The sequence below is a fragment of the Triturus cristatus genome, chromosome 11 (genome assembly GCF_964204655.1).
Source record: "Triturus cristatus chromosome 11, aTriCri1.1, whole genome shotgun sequence".
Lineage (NCBI taxonomy): Eukaryota > Metazoa > Chordata > Amphibia > Caudata > Salamandridae > Triturus > Triturus cristatus.
Window position 1 is genome coordinate 732848643 of NC_140594.1, and position 27519 is coordinate 732876161.

Below are 27519 nucleotides of genomic sequence, written 5' to 3' on the forward strand. Positions count from 1 at the left end.
GTTTCACTAGAATTAATTTCTATACCCTTGGCTGTGCATAGTAGCTTTTGTAAGCCTTTCGACGTCTGGGACAACAAAATAGTATCGTCTACAAGGAGTAATGCAGAAACTGGGGCCCCACATAGCTTCAGAGAATCATGGTTACACTCCTGCAGATTCTTCAATCAACTTTTGTTAGGTGAAGTTAATCAAATTGATCTATTCAAGAAAAAGATGTGGGTGAAGTGGACACCTACAATTTGTTCTGGTCAGTCTGGTTTTGATCCTGATGATTGCTTCAATTTTAATATATCAGGCAGGGGCAACATAATCAATACTTGGAGAAAAGAAGAGTTTGTGTACTTAAATGGCTGTAGGACTAAGGTACTGATTTTATTAGTTACAGTTTTATTATTCACTTCCTTTGAGGTACTCTTAGTTATGGTTTAAATGGTTATATATCTTTCCTTGTACTTTAGTTAGTATTTACCATTGGTTTCTGTTATTTAAAGGGAAAAGATGTGGTACACCTATAAATGAATGTCTTGTGCCTGTTCTTCACATTTGTTAATGGTAGGTTCGGACATTCCAGAATCTCTGACAGCTAACATCCTCTTAGTTGGTGCTGTATGCTCCGCATATAGGCTCCTTTAATTTTATTAATAAAACATATTCTTTCATCATCTGCCATCTGATTGCGATTTTCTTCTGTTACATGACTTCTTATTGATCTATTACCTATAATAGTTATATGACAGATGGTATGGTTACTGTCATACTATGCAGGATGGATCTTATTTTTCTAGGGCGCATGTGTTTTGGTGTGCTCTGTCCATGCTGAGTTGTAATTGTTTTTTAGATGGACTTAATTTATTGTGTGGCATATATATAGTACTAAGGTGAGCCTCTAGGTGGTATTAGCTTATGGGATATTTCATCTCACGCACAAAGCGCGCAGAAACACCCCAGAGCAAATATAATTTGCATTTTTCGTTGCATGTCTGTTTGCTCCCCATTTACACTTGTATATAATAATGGGAAATAGCATGCAAAAAGAATAATTGTAACCATTTTGCATGTACTATTATCCCTGCTCACAGGGGGACTTGGGCCTTTACTGCTAACTGACTGTTTCACTGGGAATATACCCTCAATGGTAAACAGGCATATACTCCTGCCATGAGCCCAATATACATGTGAAACTGGCATCCTGACTGTTTTTTTGGCCCTGGTGTCATGCCATTCTAGTATGTGTGCAGAGTCCTAGGCCTGTCCCTGGTAATGTGAGTTACAGAACCTGTTCTGTGACATTGATGGATGCACCAAGCATGCTGTTGTAGTGGGCATTGGATTACAGTCTGTGTCTTTGGTGCATCATATAGAGCAGTGAATCTTTATTGTGACAAGACCTTTTTCTCTGTCTCAGAGAAAGTGCGATCTACTGACCTCATTCACATTAAAGTTCATCTGCTGTTCTGAGAAACCCAGAACCTGGTGCTGACATTTCGTGTGTGTGTTATGTTCATGTATGTGCAGTGACTCTGTAGCACTTACATGGTAGTAGGACTCTGTCTGGATAGAGCCTGAGTACTGGCAGCAGTGGGATGCCTTTTGGATGCCCCTGGTTTAGTATGGCACAAGATGAAGGATGAGGACAGTGTCTACATACAGTGGTTGTATATTGCCTTCATTCCTGTGGCTGGAGGGTGGACAACAAGACTTCTAAGCGAGGAAGGATGGATATAGGGCTTCCCTTAGAAAATCAGTGTGTTCCTTGTTAACAAAATGCAGTGGTCCGAAAGTACTTCCTGAGCCCTGCCATTTGGTAGATGGTAGGGGTGAGGATTTGGGGTGCAGTTTCTAGTGTTTGATGTGTGTACGTTTCTGGACAGGCCCTCCTCTCTCTCTGATTACTACTTGAGGAAGGATGATGACAGCCAGGTGCAGTGATCTTGCACATATTTTGATACTACTGCTTGGAGCCAGCCCCTTGGCTACCTACTGTGAGAGCCATCACCTTGCACAAAGACTGTATCTGTGGAATAGCTAGATAGTCACATTTGAAACCGAACCAACCGAAACCACTTCTGTAGCCTTAAACAGTGGATCTACATCCCTTGTCTGCAAACCACTCCGTTTTGTACCAGTCCCAAGTTTTTCTTGACCGAGGAAGGGAGTGCTCTGCAGAGTACTTGAAGGGTTTGGTCTTTGACCAGGGCTGGTGTCTGCCTGAAATTTATTCTCCTTGAGGTGAAGGGACATCACTTTAGGCATGTGGTAGGAAGGTGGCTCTCTATATAGTGCACTCAAAAAAATACACTGTGCAGAGACCCCAGTGAATCCCCAATTTGGTACACAAAAGTGAATGAATGAATGAATGAATTAATGAAGTAGCATTTATAAAGCGCATGGCTACCCGGAGGCATCCCAGCGCTAGGGTTGAAACCGCGATAGATAAACTCAATCAGTGTGGAAAAAGCCAGGTCTTGAGCTTTTTACGAAAAACGGAGTGATCTAATTCTTTACGCAAATACAGCGGCAAGGTGTTCCAAAGTTTGGAGGCATTATAAGAAAAGAGGCTGCCGCCGCTTCTAGACCTCTTAATTCTGGGAACAAATGCCAGATGAAGATCACTAGAGCGTAACTGTCTTTGCGCTTTGTAAGGTTGAACAAAAGAGGAGATAATGTCAGGGTCGTTGCCTCCAAGTATCTTATGTGTGGTACACAGGGCTTTAAAATATACCCTTTCCTAATTAGGAAGCCAATGTAAAGATCTAAGAGCGGGTTTGTCAGATTGACGGCTAGGGACACCCTCCAACAACCGGGTGGCGCAGTTTTGCATAATTTGGAGTTTTTTAAAGACCGCACCGGGGGCACCAAGGTAAAGAGCGTTACCATAGTCGAGGCGAGATAAGATCAACGCCTGGACTACGAGCTTCCTTGCTGAAGAGGGAAGCAGAGGCAGTACTTTACGAAGTAGTTTTAGGATGCCAAAACAGGAGGCGACTACCTTCCTGGCTTGAGTTTTGAGATTAAGTTCAGAGTCAAGCCAGAAACCCAGGCTCTTTATTTCAAGTTTGGGAGCTGGCAAAGGGCCCATACATGCTGGCCAGATGGAAGCAACCTCGAGGGGTGAAGGATTACCGAGCAGCATAAGCTCAGTCTTATCGCCATTCAATTTGAGATGGGAATAACACATCCATCTCATCACCTCCTCGAGGCAGGGACCCAGACTGGATGAAGGGCCACTTTTATTGTTAAATGCCACCACTAGTTGGGTGTCATCTGCGTACGTAATTATATGCACCCCAAAGGGCAAGACAATCTCCACCAGGGGGGCCATATAGGCGTTAAAAAGAGTGGGGCTCAGGGACGACCCCTGAGGCACTCCACAGCAGAGAGATCTTGAACTTGAAATGGCCTCACCCCCAAAAACCTGATAGGATCTGTCCTCTAGGAAGGAACACAACCAGTTGAGCGCTGGTCCTATTACACCCAACCCCTTAAGTCGATGAATTAAAATACGGTGATTGACCGTATCAAATGCTGCGCTGAGGTCCAGCAGAATGACGGCTAAGGACCCCCCTGTATCCATGATTCTCCTTGAATCTTCTACAACAGCCATTAAGGCGGTCTCAGTCCCTTGCATGGGACGAAACCCTGTTTGGGTTGGATGTAGGAGGTTACCCTCCTCCAAATGTTTGGAGAGGACCATGTTCGCAAACTTCTCCGCAATTTTACCGACCCATGGTAAGAGCGAAATGGGACGGTAGTTGGCAAGACAGTCTGGGTCTAAGCCAGGCTTCTTCAACAGTGCTTTGACCAACGTCTTCTTCCATGAGGAAGGAACCACTCCAGAGGAGAAGGAAGAGTTAATCAAGTCCGTAAGGAATGGACTGACCGAACCAACAACGGATCTAAGAATTTTGGGAGGGACGGGATCTCGAGGTGATCCACTCCTAACGAGGGCAGAGATATTAAGAAATGTATCTTTATTCAAGAGAGGAAATACTTCCAGCAAGTGAGACTCCCTCCTGACAGTAATTACTTCAGGGAGGAGATTAAAGTCAGGTTCAGGGAACAACATTCAAATTGATTGAATTTTATTATAAAAATGGTCCGCAAGCTCATTGCAGCGTTCATCAGTAAGTTCAAGAGAGTCAAGGGCAGCCATATCTAGTGTGAGTTCCTTGACAATACGAAAGGTTTCACAGGAAGAGTTTGCTGCACAAGAGATTTTTTCGCTGTAATAGCCAGCTTGGGCTTTTTTAATTTCGGTCTTATAGGCTTTGAGCGTGTCTCTGTATTCTTTTTTCCTGGAGGGGGAGAAGTCTTTCCTCAAAACTCTTTCTGCCTTTTTACAGATCTGTTTTAGTTTCCGTAGCCGAGGGGTGTACCAGGCCGATTTATTAGGACCCACCTTCACTTTACAGGTCTTTTTAGGGAGAGCTAGGTCTAAAGTGTCTTCCATCCAATGATTAAATTGCTCTGTGGCCACTTCAGGGTTTTAATTCATTCGGGGAATGCTGTTTTCTAAAGAAAGGGTCCATTCCTCTAGGTGTAAATTCCACCAACAACGGGCAGTTTTTTTTACCGACCGAGTGTTCGGAATAGACACTTTAGGGGACCAGTCAAGGGAGATCAAATGATGATCAGACCAGGGAATAGGTATAGGATTCCGACAGTGTAGCTCCTGCTGATTTGAAAAGACAGGGTCAAGAAGATGTCCTTTCACATGAGTGGCATAAGGTACCCTTTGTAAGAGTTGGAGAGCTGCGAGATCGTCAGAAAATTCTGCCACACTTGTAGATGCCAGGTCATCAAAGTGAATATTCAAATCCCCTAAAATAATGAAGTTAGAGGCTGTGGAAGCTAGATTAGTGATTACTTCGGGTAATGAAGAAAGAAATTGAGCCGAGGGACCAGGAGGCCGGTATATAAGAATACCTGAAAGAGCGAGCAGAGGGGTGAAACCTACAGAGAAATGGAGGTTTTCACACATAGTCAAAGGACTTCTAAAGGTACGGCAAGTCAGAATGTTTTTATAAATAATGGCTACTCCACCTCCTACCCCATTAGGCCTAGCCAACCTTTGTATTGAATAGTCCTGCGGGAGAGTCTGAATAATATCAGGACCAGAGTTGGAATTAGTCCAGATTTCAGTAAGAAATAACAGGTCTGACCTTTCAGTGGATAATAGAATATTCCGTTCGGTGGAATGCTTAGGTAGGGATCTGCAGTTGAGTAAAAATATCTTAAATGTTTTTACAACAAATTCCATGATATTTGAAGAGGGGAGTAATTTCTGAGTCCCAAATGGGCAGTGCTGGCAGGTTAATACGGAGCTGTGGGGGTCAAGTGAATGAAGGTAATTAATCTCCGGGATGATATTGAAAGTAGATAACTGATCCGAACTGTAACAATACCTTACTGGGGTGGAGCGACAAGTGCTCATGGCCCCTTACCCCGGCCGGCTGCGGCCGGGCGCAGACGGACTTGCCTTAGGCGCGCCAGCGGCGCGCCCGCTGGGCGGGCGCTTCATCAGTCAATCAATCCCAGACTTCGGGTTTCAGCAACTAGAACGCTGACCCGAAAATGGCCACCAAAAACGGAGGTCCCCCCACGAGCATTGAACACAGCTCGCTACAGGCACAGGAGGGTAAGTGCAAAAAAAGACTATGCATCAATTTGGCAACACATATTACGAGTAAGATTTTTAAGCAGCGTTGTCTGTAGAGCAGCGTGAGGCAGTTAACACACATATGGAAATTTAAAAGCAGCGTTGGTTTAAACACATGAAACAGCTGACAATGGTTAAAAACTAAAACACAGTATTCGTAAACAAGAGGCCAAAGTTCCTCCAAGGCCGCTAAGCGATTTCAGAACCGTAAAAGCAGATAGTTCTAATGCTCTTTTTGTGATAGTGTGGGCGAGCAGTTAGGCTTATTAGAGAGAAGTGCTAAGCATTTGTTGTCACATACAGAGACAATAAATGGGACACGCATTCAAGAATAAAGCCAATACCAATTTGTACAAATAAAGACTATTTTTATGTAGCAAAGATTTATTGCATTTGGTACGTTATGAAAAGTTCACAAAATGGTGTTATTTGCTGGAGTGGTTGCCACACAGAATATATTCTGAGGAATAATTTATAAGATCATGATTATGTTTACAAATGGTCATGTTTGTGTCAATGAATACAAAGGGCCTCAATGCACCAAACAAAAGAACAAAGACAGAGCGCAACATCTTGGGGTGGGGCACAACATAGTGGCTCTTCAGGAAATGTAGATTACTAGATACGATGAGTTAAGATTTCGAAACAAGAAATGCCTCAGACATTCTGCTCAGCAAACAAAATATGATGAGGTAGCGTTGTTTATTGGTAACTTGGTATATTTTATTTCCTATGCCACAAAAAAAAAAGAAAACGGGTAGGTACATAATGATTCAGGCCTTCTGGAAAGCAAACAAATCACCATTTGCAAATGAATACACTCCTAGCGTAGGTCAAGGCAATTCTTCAATTACACAAATTAGGGGAATTTGTGGCAGGCGACATAATCTTGTTGGCGGACTTTAATGACACTTTTGAAGTACAGGTATAGTGTCATGTACGAGAGGAGCTTTTAAAAAAAATAATAAAGAGCACTCTCTGCAAGACTTTCCTTAAGGATGTCTGGAGGGAAGAACATGGTGATTTAATAGAATGCTCATTCTATTCACACATACATAAAACCTACTCTAGGATTTGTTATGCCATGACTAGTTCTATTCTCCTCCCGATAATCGAGTCCATTGTGATTGTTCCCATCGTCCTCTTGGACCTTGCTCCAATCATGCTTTGGGTCAGTTGGTTAGACAGGATACAAGGGGGGAGGAGACGGATCTTACTACTGGTGTTGACTTTTGGAATCATTTTAAGGCTATCAATTGGGGGCGTGGGGTGGGGAATGGGAATGATGAATGAAGAAAATAGAGTGAGACGCAAACCAAGGGAACAACATAAAAAGGAACATTGTAATACAGAATGAGGTTATAGAGGCACTCCCTCCCATAGACGTTTGAGAAGAGTCAGTGCTATGAGAGGCAAATTAATTACAATAGCTACAAAGATGAGCTGTCCATCCTTTGTCTACAAAATATAAGTTACATCCAGGGGAACAAGATGGGGCATAGCCTTGCACGTCTTGTGCAGGCTAAATTAGAGAAGAGATAAGTAGAAGTAATTAGACCGTCAACCCCGAGGAGGGTGTTGAAAGAAGAGGAGAGGAGGTGGGCATTTTATGGCTGTTACTCCTTCTTATATAAAACCAAAGCACCAGTTAAAACCACCCATCAAGAAGCATATTTTGGAGTGGTGCTCTCTTCCCAAGCTGATGTTAGGTCAAAGAGAAACCATAGAGGCCAATTTATTTGAGGAAAGTTGTGGCATTTATAAAAGCCCTTAAACAATATAAGGCCTCTGATTTGAATAGATATACAGGAGGGTTCTATAAAAGATTTTAAGCAATACTAGTGCCCCATTTCACAGAAGTGTTCAATACTTTCTTACAAGATGCACTACTCACACCCTCAATAGTTGAAGCCAACATTTCCTTAATCCTTAAATAGTGAAAAGATCCCAAAATGTGTGCTCCCTACAGGCCAATAGACATTTTAAGTATCGGTGTGAAACTATACACAAAAATCTTTACCACAAGATTGGTGTCTGTCCTGCCTGATTTTATACATCCTGACCAATAAGGTTTTATAAAGCTTAGGCAAACCAATGATAATATCAGGCAAGTTGTCCATCTTGTTGAAAAGGCTGAAAAGAAATGTATCCCAAACAGTTAGTAACACAAGAAGGCCTAAAACTGGAAGGACTGGCGTTTTAGTTTCAAAGTCATGGGTAAAATGGGTCTTGGACCACCCTTTGTGGCAATTACTATGGCAGCATACAAAATCCATCTCAAAAGTGACTGTCACTGGAAAAGATTCTTGAATGTTTCCATTGGGACTGTGGACTTAACAGGGGGGACCTCTCTTGCCACTGCTGTTTGGAATTAGTATGCAACCATTCGCAAATATATAAAGGACATGGAGCCAGGTGGTCTGAAGTTCAGCCCTGATAGCTGTAAAATAATTCTATTTGCAGATGGTGTGTTCCTAATGCTAACATCCCCACTAGAATCTGTCTCCAGATTACAAATGCTACAGAATTTAAAATGGTGGCAGGTTTAAAAAAAATACATTTTCTCCAAATCAGCGATTGTGTACCTGACCATCCCGCAAAAAATAGTGTCTGCAATTAAAAGCTGGCCCCTGTTTCGTTGAGACCCAACATATATTGAATATCTGGTAGTTAGCATTTCACCCAACCTGGAACACTTGAAAGACTTATTATTGATTTACCTGTGCTTCATTCCTGACCACCTGGAAGGAGGATTTCCGTAGATGGTCAACATTACCTTCCTCCTGGGTGGGTAAAATGAATGGTATCAAAATGAATGCTTTGCCAAGAGCCAAGATCTGTTTCATTCTATACCAACAGCATTCTGTTTTTTTTTACAGAAATAAAGACAATCCTCCTAAGTTTTATCTGGAAAGGGAGGCGCCAAAGGGTGGCTTACAAGCTTGTGCTGCCCTGACGTAGGGGCGTCTGGCTGTTCCAAATTTTAAGACATATTATCAGGCTGCACAGCTCTGTGTTTTCCTGCAATGGACCGCAAGAACATCAGAAAAAATATAGGTGTACATAGATAGGGCAATTGTGGGAAGAACTTTTTGGGATTTTTTATAGAAACCCTGGCAGGATAGACTGCTGAACACGCATTTGAGTTCCTCCATAAATATTCCACTCAAAGTATTGGATACATTGTACTCGAAACTCCAGTTGACCATACACACCTGAACATTTGAATCCGAATATCTGTCCAGTAATGAATCCTGGGCCATTTGATGCCTGCAGAATGATGATTGCAATATGATCTGACATGGTCTCCAATGTGTAAGACCTTTCTCTAGGTGATCCTAAGACATTGCACTACACCCAAAGAAGGCATTGGGTAATACGGATGTAGGTTAAATATGCAGCCACTTGTGAAATTACTCCTGAAAAATTGTAAAGCATACCTCGGACTACAAAGGTACAATAAATCACTATTATATACACTTCTGCTTACATACTCCCCAATAACAGACTATCCGTACACAAGTATTTCATCTGCGTTAATAGACAAAGAATTTACATACCCAAACAGCGCTTACCCATTATGGGATTTGGGGAAAATAAATATATGGAAGCCCTTCATGAAGTCATTTGATTGGTAATTATACCCAATAAAACTGCATAAATTGTTTCCCTCATCAAGCGCCTTATGTTGGAGGGGGTGTGGAGCTTTAGGGTATCTGCAGCATATCTGACAATTCCCCATGCATTAAACGTTTCTGGAATGGAAACCTAACATAAAAGAAAAATATATACGGCTATCCAATACCAGAAGACTTAGGGCCTGATTACGAGTACGGCGGTCCTGGGGACCGCCGTACTTGCAGTGGTGGTCCAACACTGCCCCTCCTGCAGTATTCAGAGTGTGGCGGTCATTCCGTCACAAGACTACCAGCTCTGCCAGGATCAAGGATCCTGCTGGGCTGGCGGTCTGCAACTGGCACAAAAATGCTGGCGGTGCTGCTGCCGACACCGCCAAGGATATTCAGAGTTGCCTTTTCACTGCTCATTTCATGGCGGTGAGCCCGTCATGAAAAGGGTTGCAGAAAGGCAACTAAAGGGGCCCTAACAAGGTCCCCTGCCAGATTTGTGCCTGGGGGTGTATGCGGAGGGGGGCACTTGTTGTGCCCCCCTGTAATGCACCCCAGTTCCTGCACACTGTGAAATGCATGCCACACCGTGCAGGAGCGTGCTGCAGGTGCTGTCACGGCGACAGGCTGCATGTTAGTTTAGCCAATGAACTCAACAACCCATTGCTGTGAAACCGTCACAGCACCGCCTGACCGACCCCCATTACACTTGGTTTCTAGCGGGTGGGCACACAATGGCCTTGGGGGTTTTCCACCAGACGGCGCCGTGGCGGTGCTGCTGAAGGACCGCCAAAGTCATAATAAGGCCCTTAGCCTTAGTTATCCTTGGTGCATACTCCTCACAACTAAAAGATATAACAAGGGCAGATAAGATGCTTCTGTGGGGTTACATCGAAGCCACAAAAGCTACATTGGCTCCACACTGGTGGAAAACAATGTACTCTCTATTATGCCATAACAGGCTCAGCTGTAGAAAATAATGGCAATGGACAATCATTTACTACAAGTGCACAAACTGGAGATTTTGAGACAATTTGCTCCCCGGTGTATGGTACCTTGACTCAATGCCCATCCAGATTGAAATCTCCCTTGTGTTTGTATACTAAGTTAAGGCCCAGCGTACAATCAGAGCACAGCTTGCAAGGGACACAAGGGTTTGGATATCTCTGCCATTAAAAAGTATAACTTTCTTGAGGTAAAGTTATACACAAGACAAACTAAATCTGAACTGAAAAGTTTTAATATTTTACCCTATGAATTTTGATAAGAGCTTGGGGGAGAACCGATTGAGAGATGATGCAGGGGTAAAATTGAAGCCAATGTGTGTGGTTGATGATCTGAAGCCAGGATTCTCACCTGTGAGGACTACAAAAGAGATGGCACTCTGTTCCTGTCGATGTGACACTTGCAGTGATCGTATGCTATTGCTGTGCTCTGCTTTTTAATGTAAATTTGTATTATTTGAAAATCAATGCCTAGACCTATTTATTTAAAAAATCATTATGACCTAGACCTTACTTCCTGGTGGAAGCAGACCTACATTGCCTAGTACTTCAACCAATAAGAGTTTTGATTCTTTTAAAGTCCAATTTCCCTGCAAGGCAATGGGTTAAGTGTTCTTTATAAGGGAAACATGGGTGTATGGATTTTGCAGTTACTGCTCTTACGAGATCCCTGAAGGTGTCAGGAACACAGTCGAGGAAGATAGTTCCACAGACGATTGTCATGTTTCGCCAAGTGAAAGACCCTCCAAAGGGATGGTAGACTTACCATGCAGAAAACAATAATTGTCTAGAGTTTACCCAAACCAATATCCTGATTCAGGCTTTGATGCACAGGATGACATGAATTATCTAATTTGGCCCTAATAAGAGCAAAATTAAAGCCATGTCTACATTTCCGAAAGAAAGGGAGGAGACTCATTCAGTATAAAAAATTATTGATTCTATGGTCAAGCTGTTATTTGACCTCTCTTATATCGTCCCTTACCATCATATTGTTCAATTGTTCCACATATTGAGGAATATATTCATGCTTACATTAGACCAATGAAAAAGGTAATTCCAAATAAATTAAGGTCAGAGTGCCCTCAATCAATCGTTGTTGATCACGCTTTACATACTTTATCTATTGATTCTAAATTTCTAAATGTAAAATGTTTACACCAAGTATGACTAGGACCCTAAAAAGCGACCGACAGGGCCTGGTCAGCTTGCCAGACAAGATGGGTGCTACAACTAAGATATCTGAAATGGCAAAAAAAGGGAAGGAGGGATCTATTGCAATTGATCCAACAGAGCTTTCAAACTGGATTGAATACCCAATCTGCCTCATTGGTAATGCAAATGGAGCCATCCGCTTCAAGAGGCATTACAATCTGGTGTTAAAAATGGAATAAAAATTCAGAAAACTAGCATAATGCAAGCAGGTGCATTCTTCCAATTGTTAATTATTTTGTTGTAGTTTTTATGAAGGCAATATCAAAATATGTAAATACTTTAAATTTGATACCTAAAACTCAGCTTTCTCTTAAAAATGTTTTTGAAAGTCGTGTTTTTCCATGGATCTGTACAAAAGGGGGGGCGTTCTGTTGGAGCCAATTTGGCTCTTGAAATTACTCTTCAAACAACAGAGGCAACTTTGAAAACCAGTACATCAGACCCACCTTCTACCCACAGCGAAGAAGGGATGGCAGAAACCATTTTGGAGGCTGAACAAGACCAGCATTTGCCAGTGGTAAATATAAAACCAATTACAAAGATGTCGATCTGGTCTCTGGACTGTCTCTGTCTCTTGTCCTGGTTGTGCTTGAGCCTGCCCACAGGATACAGGAAGCAGGAAACAGTTGTAAGCAGTAAGCTGCGTCTGCAGTTAGCAGTTTCGAGATCTGCAGTTTTATTGTGTTCATTGTCGCTCAATCATCCGCTGCATCCCGTGGCAATCGCTGGTTTTCCTGCAGCCTCCAAGCTCTCGCCTTGCAGAGCAAAGAAGAAGAAAGCAGAGAAGGGTAGGGAACTTGTCTTTTGTTTTCTCGACTTGCCTGAGTGGGTTTGAGACATAGTTTGTGGCACCGTTGTATCTAGGTACTTGTCGGCATTCCCCCGGTTTTGCGGATGCTGAGTCTTCTGGTTTGCATTACAGTCCCTAACCCTGGGAGTAAGGGTGGGCTGATAATGCGACCTGAGTTTGTGGCTCGTTGTTTTTAAGGGAAGGAGTGCACTGGAGCTAGGAGACGGCTTGTCAAGCATATATAAGGAGCTTGTACAATAAGAAGAGGTGAACCTTTGCCATAACTGTCTCCTCTCTGGGCTGCTTCTCCTTCGACGGCTATAAGATTAGAACTCTTATACAAGCCCTACTAAATATCTAGTGTCTGCTTCCTCTCTCATTATCTCCATTTCAACCTTGCTTATCTGTCCATCGACAGCAGAAGTAACTCTGTTTTCCTGTGGGTGGTGGCAACAACCTCGGGCACTGAAGGCAGAGGTAAGTTAATTTGTCTTTCCTACTATATTCCTTATTATGACTGTTTAGAAGCTTAGAAACTGGTCCATTCAACTGAACTGGCAATCCTTTGCCCTTATATTTAAATAAAGCGACAAAAATCTGCACATACGGGCACCTCTGACGATATCCCTACTATACCAGTCTTTTTCCCTAAATTAAGATCTTTGGATGCAGATTTGATAGTTCTCCTCAAGAAAGACAGTCCGGAAGTTGCCACTTTACTTCAACTTTGTCCATGCAATGCAGCAATTGAAGTCAATCCCGGAGAAAAATGTCAGCTAAGCTGACGATTTAGCGTGGGACTGCTCTTTTAAGGGTACTAGGACAATCAGAGAAGACCTGCCTCTGGACTTCGCCATTCCAGACATAGACTCGAGTTCACTCTCATTAGGCAAGTAGAACATATCTACAAATAAAACCCCAAAAGAAACAATTTATTTAATAGTACCATAAGTGAGGAACTATTACCTTTCCACCTCGCCCAATTTTCCTTTAATTAGTTCTTATCATCTATTTGGAGATTATGTACTTCTCTCTGAGGCTCTCCAAGCCCTTAAAAGAATCTTGGGGTCAATGTAGCAGCTGTTTAAAAAAACGACAAATTCGGATCGCATCTTGGAAACTTTATCTGTAATATTAAATTGCCTTACTTTGCAAAACACATCCTCCTTACTCCCAAGAATGTCTAGGAAATGTGCCCTAGGAGCCAAACAAGGTGTCATAGGGAAGTAAGTGCCTCTCAAGATAAGAAATTAACTCAGAGAAGGCCATGGACCATGTGTGTAGAAGAGGGTATGCAGTTCCTCAAAGAAAGGCGGGGGGGTGCCAAAGAAAAGAAGAGACCGTGCAACAGAGGAATACCTCTATTCGGAACTAGGGTCCTCACACACCCAGCAAGCTAGGTGTCATGCTTCATCATATGGACCTGCTCCTCGTCGGGCCGGCGCTGCAATGCCCGACGGGCACCCTAAAAGGGGCTCTTTGGCGGAGATCTTCAGTTCCTGGCCGTATGATGCAGTGTGTGTGAGAGGGACCTAGTGGTGTAGATGTGAGTGCAGGTAAGTGAATTAAAACAAGTTAGAGAGTCCAAAAATAATTTTATTGGGGATGGCTCTCTACCTGAATAAAAATTGTGTGGAAACAGAATGGCAGCTAACTGATGTTAAGATTCAGTTTGGCTATGCTCATCTGCGCTGGTCGACATGTTTCTTGCCTGTTGGTCCTAGTGATCCGTGGCAATTCCTCAGGACCTAAAAGCTGTCAATAATCTACACTGGGTGGCAAGTACAACTGTTACCTACTACCTGTTGTAAGGGAACGGTCTCGCCATCTGCCTAGGGAAACCTAAAAAGAGAGAGGATCATGAGCAAGGCATCCCTAGCAAAGGCAATGTCGAAAGTGGCTATATTACACAGGTCTAATTCACAGGGTGATATAAACCCCCTTATTGACTATGTGGTCTAGCATGACGTCTATATACACCAAGTGTCAGTGACTCCATACAGTAAGTGGTGATAGACCTACAAATAGTGAAATTAAAAACCAATAAAAATTAAAACAGAAGACTGTAATTCACATGTTGTCCCAATCGATACTAGGATATAGTGACTAGGGTGTTCTAGAGGCTCAAAGTGAAACTCAACGGACACTCACCTAATATGGTTTAGTACCATACTCCTATCCGTGGCCGTGGCGCCACCTGGACACCAAGACTCAGGTGTCCTAGTAAAGATAAAATGATACATGGGGTGACAACAACTGGACCGACAATTATTAAGGGCAAATACACACATCAACTCTGATGCCCATGTATGGTCCAGTTGTATGAGCTGCTGTGATGCGAGTCCCAGCCCGCTGGAGGTAATCAGATGGTTGGATAGCACCACTGAGCAAACTAAAAAACAAATAAAGAGGAAGTCACAATAATTGTTAATGCCAAGGTCGGTCAGGGTATCAGCCAGTAGTAACCGCGTGACCGTAGACTAAAGGCACCAATTCACACTCGCTCGTACCACTCAGAGAATCAGGGGCAAATCCGGGTCTGCCGTCAGTGTTTAATCGGCAAAGTGTCAAGGAACCACCAGCTCTGCCCAGTATCGAGTGAGACGCGTAATTGCGCCCGTAGTGTCTGTCCCGTGTTACTCACTAGCGAGATATTGTGACAGGATCTAAAGCGGAGCAGGCACTGACAACAAAGTGTCCAAATCATGTATTGTCAGTTTGGCGGCGGAAGTAAGAACACCAACAGATATCCCAATCAAGGCAGAAAGCGCAAACACACCACTCACCTGACCAGTCAGTAGCCTCAGAGCGTGCAGTCATATCGCCGTTCTACTTACTTTGAGGTTGTTGCAGGAAGTGCTATCAACCTACCCTCGCGCCACTCGACCCGGGAATGCTGATGGCCGGTGTAGTGCCAGAACAGATATACCGGCTGAATCGTTAAGCGGAGGGCGTATCGCGGAGGGCGTGTCTACTACCCGGAAGTGGGTGGAAAGCGTGAGTGAGGATACCGCCTCGCATGAGAGTGTCGGACAATGGGGGCCATCTTGGAATGGTGTCTAAGTTCATTAAAGTATACGTAACCCTTGAAAAACAAATCTGGTGATAAAAAAGAGACAAGCATGGCCGTTGTACCACATAGGGTGTCAATTGCAGCGGCCATCTTGGAATGGTGTCTATGTACACACAGGACTAAGTCAACCTAAGAAAACGAGTGTGGTTGTTATGTTGAATAGCATGGCTGGAATCCCACATAGGGTGTCAACTACAGTGGCCACCATAGAATGGTGTCTTTATACACTGTAATCTAAGGGACCCTCTGGAAATGGGGGTAATCAGGTGGAGACATGGAGAGTGTAAGCTGCTAAGAGCCGTGGAAGACTGCTTTATCTGTCCATAAGTGCTGCCCACGGGATCTGATCATTTAAGCCTTCTCGGTCTGTCTTAAGGCGATGCACCCAACGCTGTTCGATCTTGAACAGTGCTCTCTGTGTAATCCTAGGATGTGCCTCCAGGATTATCCATCTGAGAGAGTCTGGTGTGTGGTTGTTTTCTTTGCAGTGGGTGTACAATTTAGTGGTGACTCTCTGACATCTCACATTGCTCTTGTGCTCAGTTATGCGTGTTTTTACAGATCGCATGGTCATGCCTATATATCTCTGTTCACAGGGGCAGGTAATTAAATAAATACACTGCAGCGTGTTGCAATTGGTATGCCGTTGTAGCCTCCATGTGAATGAGTCAGAAAAAACCACCTCTTTAGTCACAGAAGTTTGATGGCATACAGCACAGGATCCACAGGGGTAGTGTCCTCTCACAGGGGGGGGAGACCCCAGAGAGTGTTTTGGTCATGGTGGTGAGTCTGTCTGGGCCTCGTGTTGATAAGAATATCTTTCAGATTTTGTGTGCGCTTGAATGCAAAGCGAGGGGGCGGGATAGTGAGGTCACCTGCATTGAGTATTCCCCAATGTTTCTTGATTATACCCTTGATGGTAGTGGAATTGGGAGTAAAAGATGTGACACAGGTTAAAGTTTCTGTCTTCTCCTTATTGTTAGTTTGTAGTAGAACTTCTCGCGGGTTATTGCGAGCCCTTTTCAATGAGTTCTTTACTTGGCGCTCAGGGTAGCCTCTTTGCCTAAGGTTTTTACTCAACTGGTCAGCTTCAATTAAGTAGTCATTGGTGTTAGAACAGTTCCTCCTCAGACGGAGGAATTGCCCAAAGGGCAAATTATCCCTAAGGGCCTTGGGGTGATGGCTACTGTATAAGAGTAAACTATTCCTATCAGTAGGTTTTTTGTAAAGCGTGGTGCTCAGGCCTGTGTCCCCTAGTGTGACCATGAGATCCAAGAAGGGTACATTAGAGACAGAGATAGTGTGTGTAAACTTCAGGAAAGGGTTCTGGGTATTGATCCAATCACAAAATGCTAGGCATGTCTGCTGGTCCCCCTTCCAGAAGATCAAAATGTCATCAATAAAACGCCTCCACAGAGTTAGATTAGTGATAAAGGGATTACTGGGGTGCCTGATGACTTCCTCCTCAAAGCTGGCCATGTAAATACAGGCCACACTAGGGGCGAAGGTGCTCCCCATCGATGTACCCTGTGATTGGTGGAATAGCTGTGAATTATACTCAAAGTAGTTTTCAGTTAAAGCCAGTGTGGCGCACTCCATCACAAAGGGAATAGGGGTAGGTGATGTCCATTCCTCTTTCATGAGGGCATCCTCGATTGCTACCAAGGTAGCACGTTGGGGGATATTCGTGTACAGTGCCTCCACATCCAACGTGACCAGGAGGTCGATATTGCTCGTGTCATGTGTCTCCTCTATGATTTGTAAGATGTCCGTAGTGTCACGGATGTAAGATGGAGTTTTCTTAACCAGAGGCTGTAAGAAGTGATCAACAAATCTAGAGAGGGGTTCCAGGAGTGAACCTATACCCGATACAATAGGTCGTCCCGGGACTGGTGTTGTGCCCTTATGTATCTTTGGTAAAGTGTAAAAGTACGGGGTCCTAGGCTCCCTGGTATTGAGGAATTCAGCTTCCTTTTTGCTGATCCATCCATTGCTCTCAGCTTCAAAAGTGATGGTCGCGATCCTGGTGGTAAGCCTAGGTGTGGGGTCAACGGAGATAGGGGTGTAGTACTTGGTGTTATTAAGTTGGCGTCTACACTCTTGGTCATAGTCAGTGACGTTCTGTATCACCGTCGCTCCTCCCTTGTCTGCCTGTTTGATAATAATGCTACTATCATTGGCTAGGGTGTTAGCTGCTGTCAACTCCGCATTGGACATATTGTGATAAAATCCCCTAGAAGGAATTGACCCCAAGTCACGAAGCACAGCTTTCTCAAATGTGAGTACTTCGGGGGGCACCATGTTGTTAGTGGGGGTGAATCTGGATGGATTACGCAACCCCGTGTCCATGGACTCAGTGGCAGGTTGGTCTTGAAAGAATGCCTTGAGACGTATTTTTCTAAGGAATTCGTGAATTTCACAATTGTCCCTGAAATTGTCAGTTCTCGGTGTGGGGACATAACCGAGTCCTTTCTCGAGGACTTCCTCCTCCAAGCGGCTCAAGGGTCTGTCTGACAGGTTCACCACTAATTCTTTTTCCCTCTGTTTCTGCCCCTGGGTGCTGACTTGAATTGTTCCTGGTCCTGCCACTGAACTCCTTTGCTTGGCCCTCTTTTTCGACCTCTTCCTCTGCCCCAACCTCTGTCTAAAAAAGGAGGGTTGCCAGGGGGATAGAATTGGGGCTGGCCGTGTGGAAACATAGGGAACTGCCAAAAAGGAGGTTGTGGTGGACCCGTATAGACTGGGGCGTTGTTGTAAACAGGGTAAGGAGATTGATAGTTCCTTTTCTGTTGGTTCCCACCCCAGCTATTGGAACTCGAGTCACTGCTCGTTGACCCCCTTCTCGAATTGTCGGGACTCTCATCAGATGAGTAGCTATTCTTATTTGCCTGAAAGTCTGCTCTCAAATAGGGAAAGATCTTCTCTTTATCAAACTTCTGAATGTCCTTCTGAAGTTTGTTGATCTTCAATTTGAGTAGATACTCTTTGTTTTCAGCAATCTCATTGTTTATTTCCGCCAGTTTAGCTTTAAATGCGGTATTCTGGGTCGTAGATTTAAGTGCACTCTCCGCTGCCTGTATCCTCACTAAAAGGGCGTCTGCTAATCTCTGGGCCGTGTTGATTATGAGAACCAAGAGATCTCTCGTGCATTTCCACGAGACTAGACTCCATTCCTTCTTGAAAGTAGGGTCTTCCAAGAAAAGTCTAGGGAAGACGTTAATAATGAGTCCACTAGGTGCAATATTCGCTCTTAAATATTCCGTCATAAGGGCCCCATGTAGTGTGATCTTAATCCACTCCCTTTTCAACGTGGTTAGAGAAGTCCAGTCTTCCGTTTGTGACCCTGAGGCCACAGAACCCCCACTCCCAAGAAGGGAGGGAGTTTTTCTTAAAATATCGGCTACTGCTTCATCATTGAAGCTAAGCCCCAGGTTGTCCTCCATGGTAGGTAGGTCAACAAAATGCAACCGTCGGATTGGCGGTGCTCTAAAGTGTGAGAGTGGTCCACTCAGTGTATTTACACCGTGTGGTATCCTAATATTGTCCCACGGGGGTTACCCGTGCACTAGACTATGTAAACAAGAGAGGGACTGTTGGGCTTTTATTCAAGGAGGTCCAGCATACATGCCCAGTTTAGTCATGTGTGTAGAAGAGGGTATGCAGTTCCTCAAAGAAAGGCGGGGGGGTGCCAAAGAAAAGAAGAGACCGTGCAACAGAGGAATACCTCTATTCGGAACTAGGGTCCTCACACACCCAGCAAGCTAGGTGTCATGCTTCATCATATGGACCTGCTCCTCGTCGGGCCGGCGCTGCAATGCCCGACGGGCACCCTAAAAGGGGCTCTTTGGCGGAGATCTTCAGTTCCTGGCCGTATGATGCAGTGTGTGTGAGAGGGACCTAGTGGTGTAGATGTGAGTGCAGGTAAGTGAATTAAAACAAGTTAGAGAGTCCAAAAATAATTTTATTGGGGATGGCTCTCTACCTGAATAAAAATTGTGTGGAAACAGAATGGCAGCTAACTGATGTTAAGATTCAGTTTGGCTATGCTCATCTGCGCTGGTCGACATGTTTCTTGCCTGTTGGTCCTAGTGATCCGTGGCAATTCCTCAGGACCTAAAAGCTGTCAATAATCTACACTGGGTGGCAAGTACAACTGTTACCTACTACCTGTTGTAAGGGAACGGTCTCGCCATCTGCCTAGGGAAACCTAAAAAGAGAGAGGATCATGAGCAAGGCATCCCTAGCAAAGGCAATGTCGAAAGTGGCTATATTACACAGGTCTAATTCACAGGGTGATATAAACCCCCTTATTGACTATGTGGTCTAGCATGACGTCTATATACACCAAGTGTCAGTGACTCCATACAGTAAGTGGTGATAGACCTACAAATAGTGAAATTAAAAACCAATAAAAATTAAAACAGAAGACTGTAATTCACATGTTGTCCCAATCGATACTAGGATATAGTGACTAGGGTGTTCTAGAGGCTCAAAGTGAAACTCAACGGACACTCACCTAATATGGTTTAGTACCATACTCCTATCCGTGGCCGTGGCGCCACCTGGACACCAAGACTCAGGTGTCCTAGTAAAGATAAAATGATACATGGGGTGACAACAACTGGACCGACAATTATTAAGGGCAAATACACACATCAACTCTGATGCCCATGTATGGTCCAGTTGTATGAGCTGCTGTGATGCGAGTCCCAGCCCGCTGGAGGTAATCAGATGGTTGGATAGCACCACTGAGCAAACTAAAAAACAAATAAAGAGGAAGTCACAATAATTGTTAATGCCAAGGTCGGTCAGGGTATCAGCCAGTAGTAACCGCGTGACCGTAGACTAAAGGCACCAATTCACACTCGCTCGTACCACTCAAAGAATCAGGGGCAAATCCGGGTCTGCCGTCAGTGTTTAATCGGCAAAGTGTCAAGGAACCACCAGCTCTGCCCAGTATCGAGTGAGACGCGTAATTGCGCCCGTAGTGTCTGTCCCGTGTTACTCACTAGCGAGATATTGTGACAGGACCACCCAAGCTGGAAAAGCATATGTAAGGATCAAAAACAAGGATGAGGCTAATGCTCGAGACCTGTTTTCTCTCTGCGAAAGCGGCTTTCTGAAGAGCAGCAGGCTTCTAAATCATCTCTTCTCTCAACAACAAACACAATCCCTTATTTTCCCATTTTTAAAAACCATCTTACATCAATGGATAAGGAAGCTCAATCAACTTATAGCACCAAAAGAGAATCACTTCCAACAAAAGTTTTTGCTGATGAGTCATCCTCTAAAAAGGTGTGAAAAAAGAAAAACGTGGAATCATAGAAAAAGACCAAATCAGATATGTTACAATGTAATAAAAGATAAAAATGGAAAGCAATGACATTCCAGAAGTAGTCCTAGACCAAACCTCTGAACCCCCTGTTTCCCCGCCCCTTTCCCTCTTTACCCACTACAGCTGTTGTTGTTTTTTCTTTAAACCCTCAGGCCTCAAAATTGAGAGCAGGTCTTCATATTTCTGAGGATGCTCTTTCCTCCTCTGATGTTCCTCTGGTGGTAACAAACTATCAGTAAACAAATATAAGAACAGAAGAAGGTCTCCTTTACAAGTGCTCTCCAATGATTGAGGTAACCCCTTCAGCGCGGTGCGGATTACCGCGCTGTGCTGAAGGTTCCGTGCGCTGGCGGAGCCATGACAGAGCGGTTCCGTCATGCGCACAGCGCGACCGATGTGCATGACGGAACCGCTCCGTCATACGCATCGAAGAGTCCTTTTTCAAATTGATAATAACCCTTTAAATAGGAAAAGGCTATTATGTCTTTTGCATGTATACCCCCAGCTCCATTCACTTAACTTCTGTGAAATTAAAAATGGTTTATTTTCCAGAAAAAACAAGATCTTACGGTTGTGCAAGTTGAATTCTTCTAATATTTGATTCCTTTAATAATCCTGAGAGATAGTGATTGTTGGACCTAACGTCCTTGAGGTAGCTTGGCTCAGGTCAAAAGGCTTTCATCCCACTATGGCACATTGTGTTTGCATCACACCCAACTCACACCGTAACGCCACACCACTTAAAAATGACACTACACCGGAAAATTATAAAGTTTACCTGAAGTCTTTATTCAGATTCACATAACAGGGTAAACATTACAATGCATTTAAATTGACAGTACCATTCCCTTCTTGACTTTTTGTACAGCAGCTACTTAAACGCCCACAGAGATTCCCATCCTACCTTGACTCAGGAGCGCTAGGTTAAATCCCCACAGGGAGCGCTCCGAACAACATTGGCATATTACACAATTTAGAAAATCATTTGGTCTACACAGTGTTCTTCTGGCAGTTGGTTTCTCTAACGGCTATTCTTTCTGACTCTTATACTGTCGCATATTATCAATATTATACATTTAGGTGCTATCTTTGAAATGTACTCTGCTGCTGTGAATCAGGCGGTTACATCTAGGCAGTATACATGGAAATCACTCTTTCACTGGAAGAAAACTATTACATATAAGCATCCTACATGAAACTTCCTCTATTCCTGGGATTTACTCTGTTATTTCTAGCGCTATTCTTGACAGTCTCAATGGGTATACTACAGTCTCCTGAGTGTTTACAGCATCAGGCCGGTATTGTTATCTTAAAACCTGGCTTTCCCTGAGACCGGCACTCGGCTTTACCCGGACATTCTCTGGCTTTAAGTCCGTAGTATCCTGTGCTCTCCCCCCCCCTTCTTAACAGGCCCAGCTTACTGTTTCACCTCGGTGTCCTCCTCTCTGGAAGTTCGGCGGAGCCTGGTGTTGAGTTCCCACTCCTTACGGGACAACCGGGCTCACCACGCTGACAACAGAGCTCTCCTCAAGGGGGCGAAATCCGGGCACACACACCGACCACCTCCCCCAAGGACCACCCTGCTGGTGGGTCTCCTTCGCTGGTGGAAGCCTCGCTCCTCCGCTGACAACAGCGCGCTATACTCACTCTCTAGCGGTCTCCGCGGCCCAGCCGCCGGTAGCAGCGCGGCTTGCGGGGGCGCGGCCTCCTCTCTCGACTGACAACAGCGGGGCGGCGCTTCGGCGTCTGCCCCGCTCACGTGACTCTAGGCGGCGGCTTCAACGCTGGATCCGCCCCGCACTTCCTGGATGCAAGTCCCTCAGCCGACTGACACGATGCCGGCCAGCGCGCCCCAAGGGGTCCCGACACCTCCTCAGACCTCTCGGCGTTCCCAGGCCTCACCCTGGGGCCACAGGCAGTTCCACGGACCCGGCACTACGGCGGTGAACGTTCCAGGTAAGGCTCAGGCAGGGGAGGGGCAGAAATTGAGGGAGCCGGCTCACCTGAAGCGGGTGAGAAGATCTCTTATTTACTGGCCACGGACATCTCCCCTTTAGTCAGGGACTATGAACAATCGCTAGGGCCAGCCTGATTAAACATCCCAGGCCCCACAGGGATGAGGGAAAGGTAGTCCCAGACGGCGATTCTTCCCCTAATCCTCCTTCAGGGATACTGACTACATGGGAGCCCCCATGGTAACGATGTCCTTAAAAGTCATTGGCTGCGTTCAGGGACCGGTCAGAAGGTTGAGGGTGGTGTCAACTGATGAGGGAAGTCGTGCAGACCCTAAGACCTGTCCATTCCCTATCTAGTGCAGCCACCTCCCCACTCAGGTGCCTTACTCGGACTACCTCACAGCTCAACTACCTCCTAAAATGGCCGCCCCGCCCTCACCTCTATTTATCACCTGGGGCCTGACTGGCCAGAGTGGCCCAGAAGGTTCCGGAACCTCTCATGGCAGTCTATGGCCCAGGTGCTGAGGTGACAGTTGGAACCACCATTTTGTGAGACTAACCTCCCTCTTCCTGTTTCTTCAGTGGAGCACCTTGCGCCTCTCCCTCAGATAGTAAGATGAGGGCGCCCAGAGCCTCTACATCAACACCAAAAATATAGTTAGTGGACAGAAAAAAAATGAGAAGAGAAAAAAAAGGGAAAAAAAATAAAAAGAGGAGGGAACAGCCAAAAGGACTGACAGGTCTAACACGCGTCCCCCCCAGCTGAAAGTGGGGAGAGCTACCCAATCCCTTGGGAGTTCTCTTCACTAAGGCGGAAATACCGGGAGAGACCGTCAGCATTGGCGTTGTCCACCCCTGGGCGATGTTCCACCCTAAAGTCCATTCCCTGTAGGGAGATGGACCACCTCAATAACTTGGGATTCTCTCCCCTCATTTGCATCAGCCACCTGAGGGGCCGGTGGTCGGTCTGAACCAGGAAGTGCGAGCCAAACAGGTATGGCCGCAGCTTCTTCAGAGCCCACACCACCGCAAAAGCCTCCCTCTCAATCGCACTACACCTCTGTTCCCGGGGGAGTAGTCTCCTAGATAGAAAAACCACCGGTTGGTCCAGACCCTCTTCATTGAGTTGCGAAAGCACTGCCCCGATGCCATGCTCCGACGCATCCGTTTGGACGATTAACTCCCTGGAGAAGTCGGGGGCCCTGAGGACAGGTGCCGCACACATTGCCTTTTTCATGGTGTCAAAGGCTTGTTGACACCCCAGATTACCCGACGAGGGTGCTTTTTAGGTCTCGGCTAGCGATGGCTGCGCTTGCGCAGTCTCGCTCGCGAGACATAATGACTTGGGTGAAGAGGGGCTTGAACCCGCCCCTCTTCTTCCCTGTTCTCCATTGGCTGGCCTAGTAAATGCTGGCCAGCCATTGGAGAAGAGGTCCCGTCACTCCGATCCTGCCCCGTCCTTTTCGGATCGGGGGGCGTGTTTTTTGCGAGAAGTCTCAGGGAGGAGACAACAGCAAAACACGCCCCCCAATCCGAAAAGGACACTCCCTTTCTCCGAGGCATTTTCTGCTGTGCCTCGGAGAAAGGCGGTGGTGTCTTCCGGTGCCCTCGTCGTGTTTTAAAGTCTTCCACAGAGTATCCCAAAGTTTTCTTTTTTCCAACTCTTCATTCTGATTGGACTGTGTCACTAAGTTAGTTTTCTATAATCTTGTTGATTTCGCAAACAGCTTGCTAGCTGCCTCTCTCCTTTTAACCACCTTTGCTGTTGCCATGATCGAGTGACTACGCCGGGAAGCGATATGGTGCTAACGTCCAGCGGTAGCACAGCGGTCCCAGAGCGGCTGCTCCGGCGTGATTTGGAGCGGCAGCAGGAGGCGGAGAGGCGACGGCAGGAGAAGGAGCGTCGGACTGTGGATGAAGAGAAGCGAGACTTCTTTCAAGCTTCCTTCGGGCCCGAGCGTGATGCTCTAGAGCAGTTACTACAGTCAGGAGATGATCCAGGGAAGGAGCCGTGGGAAGCCGAGCTGCAGGATGCTGGGGTCCGACTTCAGGCTCTTCAGAAGCTGTTGAATGACAGCCTGCGCTTCCTACCTTCTTATGACGTGAAGCAGGCGCAGGATGCGCTGCAGCGACTGCATGTGGCTCTGGTTGATCGCAGAGAGCAACTGCAGCCCAAAAAGAAATTCGCCTTCAAGTCCCGTGAGCGTAAAGAGACCCCGTCGGCGCCCGCTCCTGCTCAACTGGAACCCATCACCGCCCCTGCCCCGTTGCCGGAGCCAGAACACACCTGTGGCTTCCGCGGCCTCGAGGGCCAGAGCTTGGCATTGAGTGGGGTAGAGCTATGCGGGCGGGACGTGCAGTTAGCAAATCTGCGGGATTGCCGGGTACAATTGCAGGGAAGCCCTGGTACCTTGCACATGCGAGGGCTGCGCGGTTGCACAGTTCTCTGTGGACCAGTTTCTAGCTCCGTGTTTATGGATGAGTGCCACAACTGCGAAATGACCTTTCCCTGTCAGCAACTACGGGTGCACCGCAGCACGGACACCCGCATCTACCTGCATGTCACGTGCCGGGCCATCATCGAAGACAGCCGCAGCCTGGGCTTTGCGCCACTCACTTGGAACTACGCAGGCATGACCGAGGACTACCTTCGCGCCGGCCTGGATCGCTCCCGCAATCACTGGAGTCAGGTGGATGACTTCGACTGGCTGGCCCGGGATGCAGCGTCGCCCAACTGGGGCATCGTGCCCGAGGAAGAGCGGCGGGTGCAGTGGGATTGAAGTAGTGAGCCAGTAGGACACAGGGGTCCGATTCATGACTTCGAAGCTGTTTACACATTCACCAAAGCAAACCCTCAAGCCTGGCTTTTTGTACGGAAGCAACAAGTTACTAGGGCGTGATTTTTACTTCTCTCTGATCTGCCCGAGGGCCACTGAAATGTGATGTACTATTAACAACTGTTGGCAAAACCCCAAACTCATTGACTGTCGTTAAATATAACTGACTTACGTTCTCTGCTTCAGCGTACCTGTCTGTCCTCCTTTGCACATTTGCAAGCATTGCACTTATAAAAACCAAACTCTCCTTGCGATTTTTTTTATTTTTATTTTTAAAAAAAAGAAAAAAAAAAAATGATCGAGTTCTGGTTCTGTTTGTACACGGACTCGCAGCTCCTGCTGCACATGCTTCAATTCCTGCTGTGACTAAAATGGTGTTAATCCTTAGTCACGTCAAACTCGGTAACGCCCCCTGATTCAGTAAAAACTTGTGTTTACTAGCAACGGACTTCAAAATACAGTTGTATTCTGGGAGAAGAAATGAGCCACCTCCGAACGGAAATCGTACTAAGCGCTCGCCCCTATTAACTGAATCTCCGTCAAATAATTAGTGTATTTTTTGATCCGTTCAATAAGAATCAGAAAGAACGTGCTGTTTTTTTGTGGAACATCTTCATGGGCCTGTGTTTTGTAGTATTCTAAAATATACATGTAGTTGCGTTAAAAAATATACCACAAATAATAGGAGTATGAAACAAGTTTGATATGGGTTAACATTCCTAAGGCTCCGAAAAATCATGTCGTCACAGTACAACTTCAAAATGGCCCCTTTATTTGCACATTTTATTAGTCCTCTGTCGGCGTCGACGTCACTCGTGCCACCATTTTCTTGTGTTTCAGTCACAGAGGCTTCAGGTACACGAACAGCTTGAGCTGGAGTACGCGGGCTGAATAATGTTGTCAGCCGCTCAGCTACTCGACGAGTTGATGGGCAGGGACCGTAACCTGGCTCCTGACGAGAAGAGTTGTAACGTTCGCTGGGATCACGAGACTGTGAGTGCTGCCACTGTTAGCTATGCCAGACCTCCTTCCCTGGACCCCAGGCTTTGCAGGGCCAATAGAGGGTTACATGGAAACCTACTGGGAGAAGTAGATGCATATATAGAAAACACAGCCTACAGTGAGCTATTTTGTTCATTGCCATGTGCTAGTCAACTACTTTGCTTTCTTTTGATATTCGCTGGCGTTGAATGCTGGTTCAAATTCACGCTCTTGGCTTACCCTTTAGCGTTTTTTTTTTCCAGGACTCGCCTAGATAGCTGTCTCTTTAAGACCGTTTTGCCGGGTGTTTTGGGCCATGTGGGCTGGAGTGGTGGAATCTCTTGTAGGTTGTGTCGCAAGAGAAGTAAGTGACAGTGTGGGTTGGTGAAGGGTCCTTTGATGGATCGTGGGGACTTGACTTTAACTGTGCAGCAGTTTGACAACAGTACGTGAAAGCCATGTCTTTTTGAACCCAGGCCATTGTCTAGCCAATCTACAGTGGCCCTGCAACTGAAAGCTTGCATACCCTTTCCATAGAAATCATTTTCAGTACTTCAACAAAAATAGAACATTAGGAAAGACTAGTCTCAGTTTTCTTCTCTTCTGTTGTGATGCTTAAATTCAAGATTACAGGTAATGCTCCTGATGATTTCTTTAATCACTGGCAGTCTCTCGTTCCAGCGTGCAAGCATGCATTCAGAAGGTTTCCCTCCTGGAAGACTGGCTGCATTGTCTGGACTACCAGCGCAGATCCCGATATTGCACACACCCTGAGCGCCTTTAAACATACGATCCTTCACTTCCACAATTACCCGTTAGGCTTCCTTAATCACAGACGTCAGTTTCATTTTTGATTACGACTTGAGATTCTTTCAACTTATTTTACACATCTCTACATAAATTACACCCTCAAACTGGGGGGGGGGGGTCCGGTTTCATCTAACTAACATTTACATAGTTGTATTCACTGTTCTAGCTTAGAAAAACGTCAGGTGTCTGTTTTGAGTTGTACAGTGTTTTGTTTTCGGACTTTGTTTTGAATTG

General features: G+C 45.5%; 2 protein-coding genes across 6 annotated transcripts in view; both read left to right on the plus strand.

Moving 5' to 3' along the window:
- The window catches only part of RHBDD1 (rhomboid domain containing 1), a 411942-nt gene that overhangs the window by 20488 nt on the left and 363935 nt on the right, over nucleotides 1-27519 (plus strand). The gene's annotated exons all lie outside the window — the stretch shown is intronic.
- On the plus strand, nucleotides 24442-25437 carry LOC146785385 (tubulin-specific chaperone C-like). The gene has a single exon (XM_085632801.1). The coding sequence runs from the start codon at nucleotides 24457-24459 to the stop codon at nucleotides 25435-25437; it is 981 nt and encodes a 326-aa protein (XP_085488927.1). The 5' UTR covers nucleotides 24442-24456.

Bases quoted from the DNA above. Each gene is read 5' to 3' on its own strand.
- LOC146785385 (XM_085632801.1), top strand. From the start codon at position 24,457: ATGGTGCTAACGTCCAGCGGTAGCACAGCGGTCCCAGAGCGGCTGCTC.